Source organism: Zootoca vivipara, chromosome 3 (genome assembly GCF_965207765.1).
Source record: "Zootoca vivipara chromosome 3, rZooViv2.hap1.1, whole genome shotgun sequence".
Lineage (NCBI taxonomy): Eukaryota > Metazoa > Chordata > Lepidosauria > Squamata > Lacertidae > Zootoca > Zootoca vivipara.
In genome coordinates this window covers 48,714,822-48,735,322 of record NC_142586.1, presented here as the reverse complement: position 1 = coordinate 48,735,322, position 20,501 = coordinate 48,714,822, and the positions used below count along the sequence as shown (strand labels likewise).

The following is a 20,501-nucleotide window of genomic DNA, read 5'->3' as shown; positions in this document are numbered from 1 at the left end:
CCTGGGTAAGGAGTATGGAGGACAGTCTTAAGCATAGCTGGCGCCATGGCGTGAACTAGCCCCCCTCCTGTTTCCGAGTGCGGTTGCCGCGCGGGCGGAGCTGCGCGGCAGCCCCCTGGCGCCTTGCGCCACCCAGCCTTGCCTTAGTGCCGGCCCTGCTGAGTGGTCATGTTTCCTGATACTCTTGCACTGTAAATAGCATGCACAATAAAACTCTGAAAGAAAAGACAAAGTGGAGCGTCTTTACTCATGAGTTGCCGCAACCCTTTCTGACACAAAGAAAGACCATTTACAAATAGTTTCTCCAGTTGTTAATTCTTTATTGTTAATCCTGTGTATACTCTACCTGAAAGTAAGCCCCATTGTACACAGTGGACATGCAAAGGTCATACTGTTCATTTTCTTAAGAAAAGTATTTGTGGCATTAACAACTACATTTGTAGCATTCTCAAGTAAGGGAAGTTCAAAATGAACAGCAGTTGAAAGAAAAACCATCTTGTAGTTCTCTTGACTTTACATTACTGTAAAGAATGTATATAATGTCTAATTTTCCCATTATCAATAAGTTAGCAATGATCTTGTAATTAAACCATGTAATTTATCTCCTGTCTTTTCCTAGGTGTGCTGTGTCATCGATATCTCAGGATGCCACTGGTAAAAAGAAACATAGACCCTAGGTATCTTTGCCATACAGCACTACCACGAGGCATCAAGAATGAACTGGAATGTGTTACAAATATTTCCTTGGCAAATATAATCAGACAACTAAGCAGTCTAAGTAAGTACCAAGTATATTAAGGGACAGTGCATTTTGAGCTAATGTGTAATATGGCTGCATTTTATGGTTAAACAAAATAAAATTACTCTCTTCAAAACAATTAATTCATAATGTTCATCCCGTCTTTTTTGAATCATTCCAAAATGTTCTATGTCCCCATCAATTGTGCATTTAACAAAATATGTTACATGTAGTTTTATTGTTGAGTTTAATGGTCTTAAAAGAACTGAACTGGCAGTTTTGCAAAGTTTATATAAAGACTATAGAACTTAGGCAGAAATTTCTCTCTGTACTCTGATAACTTGGTATGTGTCTGACCCACTATTTTGAGGATAATATTGGGATAATACAACTGCCATGTATATGAACATTTTTCTTTGTTGAAGAGGCCTCTTTTTTGTCCTTCTGCCTTTCAGTAATTTTCACTCTTCGTTTGGTTTTTTTAAAAAAAACTAGATTCTAGTTCTCTACACATTTCTGGCAGTTGTACTACTTATGGAGCACAATGACAATTGTTAGTGAACATTACTAGCCAACATGTGCAGTTGCCACGGAGAACATAGATGTAATAAAGCTCCTACTCAGTAGGCTAATAGTGTAAACCTAACCAAAGTTAAAGGGACTCGACTGATTTAACAAAATAACGATTGACTTTTGAGACTGGTAACCTAAAGCAGAAGATTGGTAGCTCCACACAATTTTAAGGGATAGGAGAGAAGGTGTATATTCCAGCCTGGGGAAAGCTTAATGGTAGAGGCAGGCTGATCCCAAGACATCCTGAATAAATAAGAAAAGCAGGAAAACAGGTGGTTGCATACCAGATTTTTAGAAGACATCTGAAGGCAGCCCTGTTTAGGGAGGCTTTTAATGTTTAATAGATTATTTTATTTCATTTTTCTGTTGGGAACCGCCCAGAGTGGCTGGGGAAACCCAGCCAGATGGGCGGGGTATAAACAAACAAACAAACAAACAAACAAACAAATAAATAAATATTATGTTTAAATTAGAGTAAACAAGAAACAAACCACTGATTTAATGTTCGGGGGGGGGCGGGACAGATCACCCCACACTTTAGAAGTATGGGATATTATTAATGGTAAAACTCAGAACCACTTTTCAACTCAAAAAGGGTGCTCAAAAATATAATTGAAAAATAACAATATACAAAGAAGCATAAACTACAAAATATTTGAGAAACAGAGATTGTGTAAATATGAACACTATAAATAGGTAATAGTTATCTATTTATAGATAGTATAGTGATGCAGTTAGGGGATTGGCAAGATTGAGTAGAAGTCTTATCATTTGTACAAAAACCAGATACTAAGATTTTGAAATGTTTTATGTGTTTGCCTGAGTACTGTTCTAGTCTATCTTGCTTATATTAAGTAGGCAGTAGAAACCTCCACTTCATGGGCCAGGACATTTTGGGTGGCCATGCCCACCCGTCACTCACTTTATATCATATGACATCAGGTGCAGGATGACTAAAGTTACACCTGCAAAGGACAATCAGGAGCCTTAGAGTTTGCCCCCAGTTGTTTCTTAGTAGCCTTGGCCTACTGTTTTTGCACGGGATCGGAGCCATCTGGTGTCATATGACATCAGATGATTGACAGATGTGGGCTGGCCACGTTTTTATCCAGTCCAGTGGACAAAAGTGGTTCTCCAACCCTGTCTCTCTCTTTTTTATTATCTAATTTTATTTATTTAACATAGTTATTACAAAATAAAAACAAGATATTACAAATACACACATACATATGAATTTCAAATAAGTGTATGTATATGTGTGTGTGTGTGTGTGTGTGTGTGTATATATATATGGAAAGAAAACAAAAGAAAGAAGAAAAGGAAAAAGAAGAAGAGGAAAGAAAAGGAGTAAAGAAGAAAAATTGGAAGAATTTCTTCCAAATTTATTCTACAAATATCTCAATATGAAAATAATTTTTAAAATTCATTAATTGACTTCCACCGCTTACACTGCACTGCCTATACATATTTTAGACAAGCTTATATCTGTTATACCGTATTTTCCCCCATACAATCTCACACAAATATGTCAGTCAATAAATTTTCTAAATCTCTCATATCTAACCTTATATTAGATCCGTGTCTACATAAATAATCATTCAAACATTTCCATTGTTTCTGAATTACACTCTATGGTTTTTGTTTTATCAAATCAGTCAACTTTGCTAATTCCAAATATTCCCATAATTTATTCAACCATTCCTCTTTGGTTGGAATATAGTTTCCTTTCCAATTGTTGGCTATCAACATTCTTGCTGCTGTTGTCGCATACAGGAAAATATTAATTTTATCTTTCGGGATGTCTCTATTCAAGATTCCTAATAAATATAATTCTGCTCTTTTGTTGTGTATCATATTCCAAAATTTCTTAATTTCTGGACAGGACCACTACATATGGTGTTTATTCATTCTCAAAATAAGAATAATTTTGAAAACATAGTTGTAGGTTACTTGCCCTGAACTAAACTTTGCTTTATGTATGTGGCAGAAGTGAAAAAAAGGAAACAATAAAGCTTTCCCTCCTTTCTATATTAATTTTAAATGAATGAAAACTTTAGAACCCTACAGCAATCTTACTGAAATGTATTGGTTTTTTCCGCTGAGCTGTAACCACTTCAAAGGGCTATCAGTTGGAATATGGTGCATGCAGTACTGGCTTGAACTGCAACACTTTCTAGTACGTTTTAACCACTGACATTAGCATTTTCCATCCTGTGTCAGCCAAATGCATCCTAAGGAGAGCAGTGCAGAGCTATAGCATGTGCATAGCTTCTCTAATAAATTAAAGTCTTCAGCTGCTTCAGAATCCTTGACCCAGAAGTCAATTGTCTTCAATTAAAAAAATGAGTATACATCTCTTTTTTTTCAAAAATGCTGGAGTATTAGACTGAGTATTAGATTAGGAGCAGGCTCTGTCATGTGTTTCTCACTAATTAAAAGTTGTGTATGGTTTTGTTTTGTTTTGTTTTTAAAGTGACCACTTTAATTCAGTTCTCTCCAAGTTGGGAGAGATGATAACCAGCACATGCATAAGAAATCTACTACTTACATGGATTATTCAGTGAGCTGCTGCCCTGTTCCCTGCATTACTACATTGAGTATCATGTCTTAAATTAGGTGATCACACTGGAGTTTCAGGTGTACAGAGATAATATCAGATTCCAGATTCTTTTGCTAGTTAAGAGTTTTGCCAAATACTACTGAGACTGTAGCTGTGGCCTGGATAAGATCTACCTTTTAGCCACTAGTGGTTCTATCTATGTATCATTCTGAGTAGCGAAAGCAAGCTCATGAAAACGTATTGTCAGGATCGTCTGGTGGTTGCTCACGAGTAACGACGCCAAACTCCAACCTGACTATTTACAGGTTTATTGTGCATATTATGTACAGTGCAGAGCTACAAGTTCATGACCGTCTCAGTCACTAGCAGAATCCAGGAGTGCCCTTTTCTGGTTACGCACCCAGCAAAATATCTTAGGCACCTCCAGTCTCCTCCTACCCTCTTTGCATTTGACCCCCCTGCGTAATTGGGGCGATGGAAGTGGCGTTTCCCTATCTGAGCCCTCCGGGCGAAGGTGGTGTGAGGGCTCCGACCTAGCATCCTCGAGCCCCCTCCTTTCCTTACTGACCACCTCCCTATCCTCACCACTGGAGGCGTTGCTACTTTCCTGGCTGGAAGAGGTACTACTGGAAAGGAGGGGCCGGGGATCCCTGTATCCCGATCTCCCTTCCACCTCCTGTGGAAGCCCCATGTCACGTATTAACAGCAATTTTCTTCCATTTGTTTATAGGATTTATTGCTCCCCTTTCACTATGGGTTCCATACAGCAATATAATAGTTCAATAATAAAATCAACTAAAACTTTTTACATCTCTATAGGGTGGGTCTTAAATATATATCTTAGCTGTCAAAGTCCAGGATAAAGAGGTGTGTCTTCAGCATACAGCAAAAGCTGTACAAAGAAGGCACCAGGCACACTTCTCTGGAGACAGAATTTCACAGCTTTAGGGGCTGCCACAGAGAATGTCCTCTTCCATGGCCACTAGGTTGGCCCCTCGTCCATGATTAAGACATACATGATAAATGTTTTATTACCAGCAGGCCTAGTGTTTAACACACTACCACCATACCAGTTATGAACTATCCCCCTGAAAGTTTGTCAGAAGGGGAGCATGAGCATTTTCTTCAAACATTAACTTTGTTCCTCTGGTGTACTGTCAAGTTTCAGTGGCTGAGTTCTGTATATGTGCAGGTATATTACAATGCAATGTATTATATGGTTTTATATCTTAAAATACTACAAGGTGAGCATTTGAGGATTAAATGGGATTGCAGGATTTGAGATTTTATAGAGGACAAGCTCTGATAAGCCTAGTCACAACTATCTCAATGACGGGAAAGTTCAAGGGATTTTTTTGAACTCATAAGGAAGTACAATTTTTTGTGTAAGCTATGAGCCATTCAGTGACAGGAATTAGCTTTTATATTGCATGAAACCATGGGATGTAGCAGGCTTTAAATATAAAGCCTGTTGGGAGAGAGAGAACTATAAGTCCCAGTGAAATTCTTCAGGCAAATAAACAAGAAGTGACATTTTGAAATATATTATTGTATCTTTTTCAGGTGTATAATTACATATATGCGCATTTTAAATAAAAAGAAAGAAAGGATTTCTATCAAAATGTTTGTAAAACATTGATGATTGAGACCTTAGCAAAACACTGAATGCTTGGCCAAGATAGTTGCATTTAAGGTTGCATGGCATTCAGTGTTTAAAAAAATAAAAAAATGCTGTGCAAGCGACCATTACTGACCTGTGCCACTTTCTTATTTTGGGAACTCTGCTCTGGCAACCTTAATTGCATTAATTTTGATACAGCAGAAGACTGGCAACATTCCAGATTCAAAACTGAATCATGTAGTCATTGAATCCATTTTATTTCATTTGCAAATGCATATTTAAACACTTCCTTCCATGGTTGTCTTATGTGCATTTCATATTTTTAGAGTGCTACTGATTACTGTAATTCTGCCGTGGGAATAAAGCATCAGATATCTACCGGTAGTTGCACCTGGGAGAACACCGGGTAATAATGATTGAGAAATGAAATGGGGCATATCCTGGATCATAAAACAAAAAGTGTAAACTCCAGGGTCAAGCTTCTTTTAAGGAGAATTGCAATGTCTTAACTCTCTTCAATTGGCAAATTTTGATAATAAGCAGATTTACTAAGGTGGACAATGAAGCCACTAGATTGGGTAATTCCTCTCCACGTGACGGAGGCAGGAGCGCAGAATTATGAGAGGCAGGCTTATGTAAGAATGCCCTATATCAAAGAATAAGTTAACAAATTTAGCTGCTTGTTCAAATTCTCAACCCTAACTTTTAAAAACTTTCCTTTGCAGGTAAATATGCAGAAGATATATTTGGTGAGCTTTTCAATGAGGCACACAGTTTTTCTTTCCGAGTGAACTCCTTGCAAGAACGTGTGGACCGTTTATCTATCAGTGTTACACAGCTTGATCCAAAAGAAGAAGAACGTAAGTTTTTATCTAAATAATATGTGTGGTCTTGTGGATCATATCAGCCATAGTTGCTATTAGTAGTGAGCCTATCTGGTGTGAGATGCAAAAGACAACAACAAAAAATATTTGGGGGAAGGGAGATTCTAACAGAAATTGGCAGAGGGTTGTCTGAATCTGGATCTCCTGATTCATGGAGCCTTATGAGGCTTCAGCAAAAGACCTACCAAATATTACTGAATTGTAGCAGCACTTAGAATCTCTCTGAGGCAGTGATAGTCTGGGAACCAGAGTATGAAGTCAGTTTAAAAATGGGGCAGACAGTTGTAAAAATCATTGCTTAGTCAATAGGATGTAAAAATCAATATGGAAATCTTAATTTATTATTGGGGTTATTTTTCAATTTGAGTCAAAGTTTTAAGGATTGCTAGAGGGATATTAGAGTTTATAAAATTTGTTCTACATAAAGTAAATGAAAGTGGAATAAAATTAGCCAAAACAATTACCAACTTATGAACCTATAGTGCAAGACTTCTGTTAGCATAGATCCACAGAACCCTCTTAGCTTGTAGTCTTGCCTGTTCGTGTCAGAAAGCAACTGGCACTCAGTTAAAACCTTCCAGAGGCCTAAATCACCTTAATGAGATTATAAGATGCCAATGAAAAATGTATACAAAGAAACTGATAAGGTATAGAATTCAGGTGTAGCATGTAAAGAGGAGGCAGTACATAAGTATAAGGCTCACCAAAATTCATGTGATCCTTTGAACCAGGCCTGAAGAAGTCTCTTGTAATGGAAAGCTGGAGAAACCACATGAATGAACTGATAGAAAGCGAACTAGGGAAAAAACAGTTTTAAAAGCTACAAGATAGCAACTTCTTATGAAAGTTAGTATAGAAGGCTATAATTTAGCAATAGCTAATATGCCAAGGATGCAAATGGAACAATGGAGGTCAGGCTGAAAGAAAATACAGTGGTGCCTCGGTTTATGAACACAATTGGTTCCGGAAGTCTGTTCATAAACTGAAGCGTTCATAAACTGAAGCGAACTTTCCCATTGAAAGTAATGGAAAGTGGATTAATCTGTTCTAGACGGTCCGCAGAGTACTTAAACCGAAGCGTTCATAAACTGAAGCGAACTTTCCCATTGAAAGTAATGGAAAGTGAATTAATCTGTTCCAGATGGGTCCGCAGCGTTCGTAAACCGAAAATTCATAAACCGAGGTGTTCATAAACTGAGGTTCCACTGTACTGAAAAGCCTTCTCTAAAATGCAGGATAGTTCTAAAAACAGCATAGTAAGTAGAAGATGAAGAGTAGAAGGCGATTTTCTTATTGTAAAAGCTGAGAAGCTAATTCCTATAAAGGTGTTTCCAGACAGATTACTTTGCTTTAGCTGTAGAGGCTAATGATCTGGGGATCATTGTGAGCTGATTACTCAGGTGCCTGCCTTTTCTGTGAAATTTCAGTAGTTCTGCTGAAAGTGCAAACAGAGTGTTATTTTGATGTCCAAAGTATTGTTATCTGCCCAAAGGAATGGGAAGGGATAAAAGGAATGGGAAGGGATAAAAACTAAACAATAAGGAAGACCAGTTGATATATAAGCATAGTCAGTCATCCTGAAGATAGACATAACCAGACAAGGAATATTTTGCATGATTGAAGTGCTTAGACTTCTCATATAAAATCTAAACAGTCATTTTAACTTTTTTTTCATACATAGGCTTTCGTCAGCCCATTTATTTAAAAACATACTGATGTTGTCAGTAGGAGTCTTTAAATCTATAGATTCAGTGTTAGTGTGTTGTTATCAGGCACAAAAAAATTATTAGCCCTAGCATCTACTGTGCTATCAAGATCATGGTGTTCCACAAGACACTGCAGGAAAGGAGCTTCAAAGGATGTCCTCGGTTCTGTTCAAATTGCCTTTAAATACATGACTAGTAATATGGGAGTAATGCTCATTGCTTTATTACTCCAAATTATGCATATATATTTAAATACAGGCAAACACCCCCCCCCCATTTACGTGGGGGTTATGTTCTGAGGTACTGCATGCATCAGTGAAATTGTGTACATTTGAAACACCATTCAAAAAGCCTGCAAAAAAACGTTCTGCCCCAATCCCATTCTGCCCCTTTTCATGGCATTTTTGGGTCACTACCAGGTTCGGGCCAATACATGTATGTGCAGTCGTGCACATATTGAACACACATAAATGGGGAGTTCCCTGTACAGAATTGCATGGAATCTTCATTGTACATGATCATAATTTCTTTTTGTAACTTTATTTTTAATGATTCAACAACAATAATTTCCACAATCTACTTGTGTCTTATGAGCTACAATTGTCCAATACAAGTTTTGCTTCCTAGTGCAACATTTATATCTCACTATCTAAATGTTGATGTTTCTTTCAGTTTCACTACAAGATATAACAATGAGAAAAGCTTTCCGAAGTTCCACAACTCAAGATCAGCAGCTTTTTGACCGCAAGAGTCTGCCCATTCCTTTGCAAGAGACTTATGACACATGTGAACAGCCTCCTCCACTCAACATACTTAGCCCTTACAGGTCAGTGTTAAAAAATGCACAGAATGCATTTTAATTTCTCAAACTTTACTAGTGATAAGTAAGAACCCTCTAATCAAGCGAATGAGTTTAATTTGGGAACTGAAGATTTGTGTAGCTCAATTCCTATTTTGTTTTCAACTTTTACTAGGGCAGCTAATCATTCTAAGATTACTTTTTGCATGTTCCATTAATTGTGATGACACAGTCTCTGAGAATGCATAACTGTTGTCTTCTTCACTGTGAAATCATAGTAGTGGCTCAACCAAATTCCTAGCGTTCATATAAATATCAGGTATGATGGGTATGGTCTTCTAGCCTCATACCCTGTTTCCCCTATTTTAAGGCGTAGTCATAAAATAAACCAAAACAGGATTTTTAAGCATTCAAGGAATATAAGTCATACCCCGAACACAAAACATAGTGATAAGGCGTAGCAGCAATGCCGGCCACAGCAGCAGGAGGAGGAAAAATAATAATACATCCCCTGAAAATAAGCCATAGTGTGTGTGTTTTTGGGGGAGGAAAAATAAATATAAGACGGTGTCTTATTTTCAGAAAAACACGGTACATTAATCTTGTCCACATCCCTACAAATACTCAGCCCACATTTTAGAGAAAAAGTGATGATGTTGAGGGTTTTGTTTGTGATACAGTACTGCACAGGAACCTTTTATCAGGGCTACGGCCTGTAATATTTGATTAAAATGCAATAAACTGCTAGCATATTTGCAAAGCTAAACAGGGTCTGGTATGGCTTCAAATTGGATGAGGGACTGTGTGATGAGATTCCTGAATGGTAGGAGATTGGGCAAGAAAGCCCCCAGGGTCCCTTCCAACTGAACCATTCTATTACTGCACTGACTTGCAGCCCAGAGGGACCCAGAGACCCATTGGCTACTTTCTCTTCCGGGACCCCAACCAAATGCATTGGATGGGCAAACAAGTGCTGCTGCAGCACTGAGAGAGCGCGGCAATTCAAAAGGCCATAAGAATGCATTGGGTAATGCCGCCAGCTGATTGGATGCAGTGGGGTAATTGAGCTGCCTCGTTGGCTGTAGTTAGAGGGAGGGCCTCTTCACCCTTCTCCCAGATGGATGGGTGGTGACTGAAGCCTCCTCTTCATTGCTTTAATGAAGAGAGAGCAGAGTCCAGCTGAAAAAGCCTGATGGGACCTGGTCTTCTCTCCCCCACCCCATGGCAGCTTCCTTATCTCCCTTCCTTCCCAAGATCCACTCTCAGCTTGAATTTGTGTACACACATTTGTTCTACCTCTCCATGTCTTTTCTTTTTTGGTACATGTAGAAAACTTTATTTTCCCTCCCCTCTTCCATATACAGTGGTACCTCGGGTTAAGAACTTAATTTGTTCTGGAGGTCCGTTCTTAACCTGAAACTGTTCTTAACCTGAGGTACCACTTTAGCTAATGTGGGCCCCCGCCGCCGCACGATTTCTGTTCTCATTCTGCAGCAAAGTTCTTAACTCGAGGTACTATTTCTGGTTAGCGGAGTCTGTAACCTGAGGTACCACTGTACTATTTGTTTGTCCCTAAGAACAATCAATCAATTTCTCTTATTGTTCACTTTATATAATGAAAATTATATAAACCTCATACCCTTCAAATTGTTAAGATTTTCTTTCCTTAATTGGGAGGTGAGGGTTCAGCAGTCTCCCTTTTGCTGTTACATGCTGTGCATACCATATTTTATATTTATTTAGTAACATGTTTTATCTAATAATCTTATTTTTCCTTTAGAGATGATGGGAAAGAGGGTTTGAAGTTTTACACCAACCCTTCCTATTTCTTTGATCTATGGAAAGAAAAGATGTTACAAGACACAGAAGACAAAAGAAAGGAAAAAAGAAAGCAAAAGGTATCCTCCTAGGAAATGTGTTGCGTTACGTGGTCCTGAAGGATGCCCTGCTATTAAGAAAATTTAACATCACATGAATAGAACAAATATTTCAGATTTGCACTATATTTTATTGGTTTTATTCTAATCATTTGCATCTCATTTTTTAAACTAAAATTGACCAAAGCAACCAACAAAGCAAGACAAACCACAATAAAACAATCATTAAAATCAAACATGTTATCATAAAAATCCAGCTGGCAGAATAACACAAATAAAAAGCATCCATAAAAGCCTTCTGAATGGGAGAAATTATCAAAGACCACAGGAAGAGAAAAGATGCTGCTACTTTACAAAAGAAAAGATGCTGCTGAGATATAGCCTAGTAATCTCAACCCAGTCTGGAATCAATTTCCCTTGTGTCAGGCAGAGGTTGTTCCCTATTCTCGTGTTAGCTGCCAAGATGTAAAAAAGAAATATTTAGAAGGATTAAATCAAGATTTAATATGGTATAGTCAGATCTGGTTGATTGCTATTGCTGAAAAATTAACTCATAAATTAAGGTATACTAGAGGACAAACAAAAAAGATTCGCTTTCAACTATGTGGCAAATTTTATATATTATAACAAAGTTCAAACTCCTGTGAAATATGGTACTGCGTTCTTAGTAACTTTTCAGCTTTAAGTGAGCATATCATGAGACTGAGGACAATATCCTGGTATTTATAAATAAAGCAAATATTTTAAAAGATGTCACTGCACCAATAATTATTTTTCCCAGGGATTTTAGTTATTTATTTATTTCATAAAATTTATGTGTCACTGGATTGTAGGAAAAAACCTCAAAAAAATTGTATATGTGTTTGGGTTTAATTTTCTTTCTTCATTCTCATATGTTTTTGAAGTGTATTAATTTTTTTAAAGAAAAAACACTCAAGTAATCCATTCTCTTGCACGACATCTTAGATAATGTCAGATAAAGGGGACTGAGTGCTTATATAGATGAAATGCATGTTTCTACTCCTTATAGCCTCCATTCAAACACTTTTTTCGGTGTTTCTCAATTAGCATGATTTACAAAGCTTGGTAAACCTTTGCATTAATAGAAGAAGTAATTAAAAATGGTTCTATATAGACAAATAAATGTTTGAATCAGTTGTAGTGATAAGCCTTACTGATCTATTTTGAATTTTGTATTTGTCCTATAATTAAGTAATTTTGTTGGTGTTATAACAAATTGTATTATAGTTTGCCAGGAAGAACAGTTGTCAATTTATTTTTTGTGCTATTTTGTAGCAGAAGAATCTAGATCGTCCTCATGAACCGGAAAAAGTGCCGCGGGCTCCTCATGACAGGCGCAGAGAGTGGCAGAAGTTAGCCCTGGGTCCAGAACTTGCTGAAGATGACGCCAGTCTCTTACATAAGCACATTGAAATTGCAAATGGCCCTGCGTCACATTTTGATACGAGGTTTTCTTTTTCACTTCTTACTTTTAGTAGCTACTTTTGTATATTAGTTATAAAAACTTAAGGATTGGCCAGTTTGTAAAATATTTTTTCATAGAATTTAGAAAACTTGAGGCCGTTGTTTGAACTTTTGATGTCGTAGTAGACAAAGTGCTAATGAGTTGGTGCTATCCATCACATCAAATTGTACTCTTCTGAGCTAGCAGCCTTTTTTCATTTATTGTCTGCATAATCACTTGAGACCTATTATGACAACACATTCCTACTATACCCATTTATATATTTGGATGTACACATGCTGTTTTTATGCTGGTTCTTCAGACAACCTCCAACTACCAGTGGTTGCCACCATTTACATTATTTACTGTTATTTGTATACTTTATTAGCATACAAAGATTGTTGCAGAGTAACATAAGCAAAAAAAAAATTGCTAAACGCTTGCAAAGTGCTTCCTTTATACTTGCAATGCTACTTTGTGTAACCTGGTTTGTCATGTTCTACTAATCATTTTGTACTGTTTCTATCTTTGGTATTAACCCCATACAAACTGGCAGAATGACTGTCTTCATTCTTTTGAGGTTCCTGAAACCAATAGGGCTATAGAAAGGATGCAAAATTAGCATACACAGTCTGTAAGTGGATTTATTTCTATTCAGACCTCAGGCATATGTGGAACACATGGATGGACCCTATTCCCTTTCTGCATTGCCATACAGCCAGATGAGTGAATTGCTGAATAGAGCAGAGGAACGTGTCTTAGTCAGGCCACATGAGCCACCCCCACCTCCACCAATGCAAGGAGCAGGAGATGTGAAACCCATTCCAGCCTGTGTCAGGTATGAAACACTTAAAATACTAATTCAGGACACCTTTTCATTAAACTGACAAAATGGGAAAGGTTAACACTACAGGTCTTGGCTATAGGGTAATCAACCTATCAGGGAACTGAAAGGCATGGAATGTTTGTTTGCTAAATACTTTGATATACTGTACTATAATAAATACAGAACTTAACATTGAGATTTCGGTTTTGTTATATTATTATTGAAGGAAAACTTTGATTTTTGGGTTTTTTAAAATATATTTTTTGAAGTGTCTTTTAAAGTATTTCTACCTTGCACTCCAAAGTGCAAGTCTAAGAAACAGACTTCAAACTCAACTTTATATGAGTTTTGAAAATAGGTAAGGAAAATACCTATTTTCCAGGGAGTCTTCTCTTCTCTTGGCCACCTCATGAGAAGAGAAGACTCCCTGGAAAAGACCCTGATGTTGGGAAAGATTGAGGGCACTAGGAGAAGGGGACGACAGAGGACGAGATGGTTGGACAGTGTTCTCGAAGCTACCAACATGAGTTTGACCAAACTGCGGGAGGCAGTGCAAGACAGGAGTGCCTGGCGTGCTATGGTCCATGGGGTCACAAAGAGTCGGACACGACTAAACAACTAAACAACAACAAAGGAAAAGACCCTGCTTCAGCTCACAGTATTATCCTTGGGGGGACCTGGCTTAAGACATAGACTTCAAGAAAGATTAGAACATTTTTTGTAAACGAACACATTCCAAAATGTAGTTGTCAGTTTGTTAACATGTTTAGAGAGCAGTTTAATACTAGTTCCCAGTTCTAAAGTGCTTTCATGCTATGCTTTAAAAGCAGGTGTGGGGAACCCATAGCACTCCAGATGTTGTTGGGACTCCAACTCTCACCAGCTGCAACCACCTTGGCCAATGTTCAGGAATACTGTAATGGGAATTGCAGTCTAATAACATAAAACGGGCCACAGCTTCCCCACCCCTGCTTTAAGGGTATTTCAAGTTGGTTTCAGTCTAGCACTGGCCATATGACAGAACTTACGGAACATACTCAAAAAGTGAAAAAGCGTTAATAATGCAGTGTTATTGCTACATTGTTTGAGTAGTAAAAGCGTGTAGTAAATGACTAAACTAAGGTGCCCTTTAGCGTGCTTGTGCAAAAATATATCTGCAATAGCCTTACTGAAGTTTAAAATATAATTGAAAGCATAATAGAAATGCCCTGTGGCCAGCTTTCACTCTTATAGTAATCACCTGGAGTGTTTTTCATTTCAGCTCTACCACAGGTTTGACTGAAAATCGCCCTCAGTCACCTGCTACTGGCAGAACATCGGTGTTTGTGAGTCCTACTCCTCCTCCACCACCACCACCACCCCTTCCATCCGCCTTGTCAACTTCTTCATTAAGATCTGCAATGACTTCCACTCCTCCACCTCCAGTGCCGCCACCTCCACCCCCTCCAACAGCTGTTTTGCAAGCTCCAGCTGTGCCTCCGCCACCAGCTCCTCTCCAGATTGCTCCTGGAGTGCTTCACCCTGCTCCTCCTCCAATTGCACCTCCTTTGGCACAACCCTCTCCTCCTGTCACCAGAGCGGCTCAAGTATGTGAAGCCGTTCCAGTTCCACAGGGCGAAATGCAAGGACTTCCTCCACCTCCTCCTCCTCCTCCATTGCCACCTCCTGGCATCCGACCCTCATCACCTGTTACAGCACTCTCCCACACCCCCACAGCTGTTGCCCCTGGGTCTCACGTTCCAATAATGCCTCCATCACCACCATCACAAGTCACTCCTGCTCCTGAACCCAAGCGTCACCCATCAACACTACCTGTCATCAGCGATGCCAGAAGTGTCCTTCTGGAAGCAATACGAAAAGGTATCTGTTCTGTTCATTGGTTAGCAGCGTTATTCTTTTAATGAATCAAATACTCTCTTAGCAGATTTAATGTTTTCAATTAAATTATTTCTGTTGAGGATATTTTAAACACTTCATTGGTTCTGCAAAATAGGCAGATTATCATATATAGATTCTTTTCTCATATGCACTTTACATATCCTTGGCTAAAGTGTAAAGGTGACATGTTAGAAGTTTATAAAATTATGCATGGCCTGGGTAAAATAGAGAAAAGGTTTTATCCCTCTGTCACAACACTAGAATTCATGGACACCCAATGAAGCAGAATGTTGCAAGATTGAGGACAGATAAAAGAAAGTTCTTCATGCAGCACATAGCTAAACTGTGGAACTAAAGAGGATTAGACATAACATAGCCATGATGCCTATGTTTTGCCTTCACAGTTGGAGGCGATAAGGCTTCTAAATACCAGTTGCTGGAAACCACAGGAGGGGAGAGTGCTCTTGTGCTCAAATCCTGCTTACGGATTTCCCATCAGCTTCTGGTTGGCCACTTTGAGAACAGGGTGTTGGACAAGATGGGCTCCTTTATGTTCTTATGTTAAAGTGGTTTTATATAAATGTTAGCTGAAGAAGTGTACACACAACAAAACAATTGGACTACAGTTTTATGACCATGAGGTTATATCATTTAAATAGTGTTTCTTTAAATTGAGCCAGAATGACTTTAAAAAACCCACAATTTATGTAATAAATAGAAAAACCAGGTTTTCCTTCTATTACCTGCAAATTGTTTAACCAATCAAATACAGATAGATATGGTGCTGGTCATGTTACATCCTTCTGCCACCTAAAAACTGATAATTTTCATGATGACGGTCTTTTTACATTGTCTACTTTAGATAATTAGTAGCTTGAGAATGCTTTTAGAAAAGCTGTGTATTTTGTCAACTTAAATAAAGCAAAGCAGAAAGGGGTGGGCATATAAGACAATCACCAAGTAGTATTCTGCTTTGTGTATATACTGCATATCCCAACAATGGAAGGTCGGGCTTGCTTAACATTTGGAGAGCATGTGCTCTTAGATGTTGTTCTTCAGGATAATTTGAGAGAGACTAGCTTTATCTCCTGGGAGTCTTAGTCACCATATCAGAGGCTACAATTTTTATAGTAATTTAGCAGCAACCCTCAGAATATTTATTGAGGGAGTTGTTGACATTTCCCTTTGCTATTAAATTACTCTGAAATAATAAGCCATTATCCCATTTCTACCAGACTTTGCTGCATTTTACTCTCCACGTGTGACACTCTCCACGTGCAACTAACTATGCAGGCAGAATTTATTTTTTAATCAACAGTAAGGAGAAGTTGGAATTTTTTCATATGAGCAACTGTTGTTGCTGAGTTTAGAACCCTAAAAATTTCAATGAAGAAGAAAAAAGGGTATATAATATTTATTGTTGCTAATAATTAATATTGCTAATGCTTACTGGTAGGATTAGCATCCATCAATCTTCTATTTGAGCTGATTTCTAAAGCTACCAGGAAAAAACTTCATTGTCACTAAAGAACCATTGAATGTTTAATTCAAGCCACAACAGAAGTTTGTTGTTACTTTTTACAGTAAAACAAAGCATGATTGAAAAGATTATATGCCTCTAAAAAGACATTTGCATTAGTAGCCAATTATAACTTCAACCTTTGTTACTTTTTTAAAAAAAGTACAAAAAGCTTACGCTTGTGAGGAGAAACTGGAGTCTCATTGTGTGATAATGGCATTTTTATGCCTTATGATTTCTTTCCATACACTTATGTCCTTAGGAGAAGAATCAAAACAATTTTCTCTATGTTACATGATATCCCCTCCTTGTATAAACCTATAGCCTATAGGCTAGCCTATACAAACTAGCTTTTTGTGGAGATTTGCAAACTACTGGGGAAACCGCAAATGCATGAACTATAAAAAGCTGTCTAAAACAATTGAGAATTTTTGGCATTGCTTTGAACAAAGCAAGTTCATATTAGCATGTCTGATAAATATGGTGTACACAGTACTATTAATTCCCCCCATGTACTTTTAGGTATTCAGTTACGAAAAGTTGAAGAGCAACGTGAACAAGAAGCTAAACACGAGCGTGTTGAGAATGATGTTGCCACCATCTTGTCTCGTCGCATTGCTGTGGAATACAGTGATTCAGAAGATGACTCAGAGTTTGATGAAGTTGACTGGTTGGAGTAGAATGGATATATGCTACTAAACTGAATGCTGATGTCCATTGTGGTGCTTGTTCTTTAAAACTGTTTGGTCATTTCTAGTGTTTTTGTATTTTCTTTATATAATCCATGTTTTTCTACTTTTCAGTTCACAAAATGTTGGCACATCTTTGAAACTAAATGTTTTACAGTGATACAGCTCTTTTAAAAGAGTGTAATTTTGTTCCAGTAGACCACTAAGTATTAAGCATGGGCAGCTGTTGGTAGAGTAGCAGATTTAAATTTTCTGGCATATCTTTAACTGTGCACTTTGTGAATTTTAAGTTATGAAGGCAGAAACTTCCAGGAGAGTTGTATGTAGTAATGAGCATTACTACTCTGTTAACAGTTTAAAAACAGAGAAGGGTGTAATCCATCAAGTGCTGCAATTCCCAGGTACTTCATAGGGATTTGAGCAGGAGAAGAACTTGGGGGGGTTGCACCCTAGTTATTACGGCCTTGATTAAATCTGTACATTACAAGGTACATGTAGTTCTAGCAGCACTGGACACATTGAAAGAAAATCAAATAATGATCTTTGGGGGTTTTATTGTTGTTTTTAATTAAAAATTATGGCCTTATTTGAACGTTTTAAGATTTTCTTTACTGGTACCTATTGTGTGATACTATTTTGCCTGCTTGAAAGTTTGACCCTCCTCCCCCACCTTGTGAAATCTTCTGACTTAGCCATTCTATGTAACTTATGTAACTGTTAGAAATAACAGTTTGATTTAAATAAATGGTTTGTTTTAAATGTTTCTAGCTGTTGCTTTTTTCAGCACCGAGTCACTTTAAGAGCCTTACTATATAAGAAACAAAAACAACAGCAGACAACACCAATGTTTGGGTGAATTTGTAGCCCTACTCAGAGGGAATTTATTGCCTTAAGTAAGTCAGGAACTACTTAGGATGAATAAACCAATCACACTAACCAAAATTAAAACAATTGCTTGTTTCTTAAATTAGCTGTGCTATGAAAACATTAGCTTCAGCTGAATTTACCCAATCCTCAAGTTCTTTATCTACAGATTAATCATAATTAATAATTGTTCCCATACACCGCTGGAAAACCAGGGTCATCACCTTAAAAAACAACAACCATGTTGATGCTTTTTTACGTTTCTATAGCAAAGTACTGTTGCTTTTTGTCCATGTGGTTTGTATCTGCAATTTGATTCCTTCCCAAACAGTTAAAATAACAAAAAGGGTCAAAACACCAATTTGATTTAGCTAAGTAATGAAGAACCTAAGGCACTGTTTAGTTTAACACGAAATAACTTGGCTTCTCAATTTTAACAGTCTGCGTAGGAAGGCAATGTGTAACTGACAGCTAGAGAACTCGTAGCTCTTACACTTCCCAAAGTAGGCTGCTGATCATTAGCAGGTGGGAGGCTGTTTTATATTTCCTGCTCTGTACTACAGAGCAATCAATTCCGCCTCTCAAAAGAACCCATAAAGCAGTTTGATGGTAAATTCTGCCTTCAAAGAAATGTTTGTGTGCCAAGAAGTGCTGCCAGAAATAACTATGATGAATCACACATAATCTGTAATCTATATAAAGGAGTTTTTTGTCTCCTAATATGTTCTAATGAACAGATTAATTAGAACTAAACTAACAGCTATAAATATTTTGTCTATGGATAATCTTTCCAACCTTGACTTTAGGGAGATTCTCTGTAAGTAAGTGATGTTTTGCAACATCAGAGAGATATGCCTACTACTTTCTGCCCAAAGCAAACCATTGCCTGTGGCAGTCTCTTTACCTTCTTCCTCTGGGAATTGGGCTGACTGATTCATTTGCTATGATTAGCAGCCATGTTTTTTGCACAGTGCTAGTCCACCATTTCAGAGACACACCTGATAATTGCTACCTGGGTACTACCATGCACTTTCTGTGTACATCCTTTTTCGTTGGTGTTTCAAACAAGCAAAATTAATGACATGGTTTTTCAAATTCTGTGCAAATAAAAGCTGAATTCTGCAAAACATACATAATTTTTGCAACGTGAACTATGTTTTCTGCATTTTTGTGTAAGAAGGAAATACTGGTTTTGATACTGGTCAAGAAATCATTCTGAAACTCAATTTTGTTTCTTAAGACATTTGTCTAGTCTCAATAAATGTGGACATAGGCTTGAAAGTGTTCGGTTTTGGAGAGACAGCTAATCAGGACTAAGTTGTGCAAACAGTCTTCATCCTGATGAGACAGAGGTGCTTCTGTGCTCACAGATGGTGTTTGCACTCTCCCTGAAGGACCAGGTTATCTTTTGCAGATGCTTATAGCTCTGGTCCTGTCAAGTAGCTCAAGTGGCATGGAGAGGTTCCTTTCAGCTAACGCTGGTGCACCTTCTCTTCAGCTAGAATAGCCTGGCCACAATCATTCATGCTCTGGTACATCTCAAATTACTGCAACACATTTTACATGGGACTGCCCTTGAGGGTGCAAAAGCTGCAGTTAGCATACAATATAGCAGTTAAGATTACTCAGTGGGGCCCAATTAATGGAATGCATCTCTCACCAGTTTTGAAACAGTTGCACTGGCTCCATTCTGAAACCAAGTCAAGCTGCTGCTTTTAAAGTTGAAAATTTTAAATGGCCTGGGACCAGGCTCACTTAACAACTGCCTCCTCTCAAATGCCCCTCTTCAGATTTATGGGGGTGGGGATCTGAGTTGTGGCATTTCAACCCATGTGGAGACCTTGTTACCACCCAGACCATATGTTGTGCTTTAAAGAGTTGCCTAGATTCACCAAATCTTGCTCCTCTTGTTTTTATATTATTATGTTATTGTTAACTTTTAATCTACATTTGCCACTCTGAGATATTTCACTGAAGAGCTGATTAGAAATTTCCCCAATAAATAAATACATTAAATGGCAAAATTCAGCTTTACTCAGAAAGTTGGAGGGTGTGAAGAGGAGAAACCCCTCCCTATATTGCTACTGAATACCTCATCTGTAAGTTAATCGGGTTTGTATTTTGACACTGCTGAATATGACTAACAAATTGTCTAATTCAACAAGCTACCATACTCGCTGCCAGTATGGCATGAAGCAATACCATGAAGTTGCCAGTGCTCATCTCCTGTTGAAAACTGTTTGCTTCGACATGACTTAGCAATAACTTTGCATGGCTTCTGGAGACTGTGTTAATGAGATAGAAAGTGGGGTGGGGCCATTGGTGGTCTTTCCAGAAAACAACACCCCAGTGGCCTTCCTGGTACCACTCTGCCCCAGTTAACACTGCAGTGTTATGTAGCCACGTGCTCAAGTTTTAACAGTATGACCAGTTGTGACACAGAAATATGCACCTCACAAGGTTATTGGCAGTGCTGACAGTAACACCCACACAATGCTTCT

The 20,501-nt window shown here is 38.0% G+C and overlaps 1 protein-coding gene across 3 annotated transcripts in view; it reads left to right on the top strand.

Annotated features, from left to right (window-relative positions):
- Positions 1-17,899, top strand: part of WASF1 (WASP family member 1) — a 46,028-nt gene extending 28,129 nt beyond the window's left edge. For all 3 annotated transcript variants that reach the window (XM_035109060.3, XM_035109058.3, XM_088666007.1), the window contains 8 exons: positions 620-778; positions 6,219-6,353; positions 8,756-8,909; positions 10,663-10,780; positions 12,056-12,228; positions 12,883-13,062; positions 14,312-14,910; positions 16,970-17,899. In XM_035109060.3, the coding sequence (XP_034964951.3) occupies positions 646-778; positions 6,219-6,353; positions 8,756-8,909; positions 10,663-10,780; positions 12,056-12,228; positions 12,883-13,062; positions 14,312-14,910; positions 16,970-17,127 (1,650 nt within the window). In that variant the 5' untranslated portion in view covers positions 620-645 and the 3' untranslated portion in view covers positions 17,128-17,899. The remainder of the gene's footprint in view (positions 1-619; positions 779-6,218; positions 6,354-8,755; positions 8,910-10,662; positions 10,781-12,055; positions 12,229-12,882; positions 13,063-14,311; positions 14,911-16,969) is intronic.
- The last annotated feature ends 2,602 nt before the right edge of the window (positions 17,900-20,501 follow it).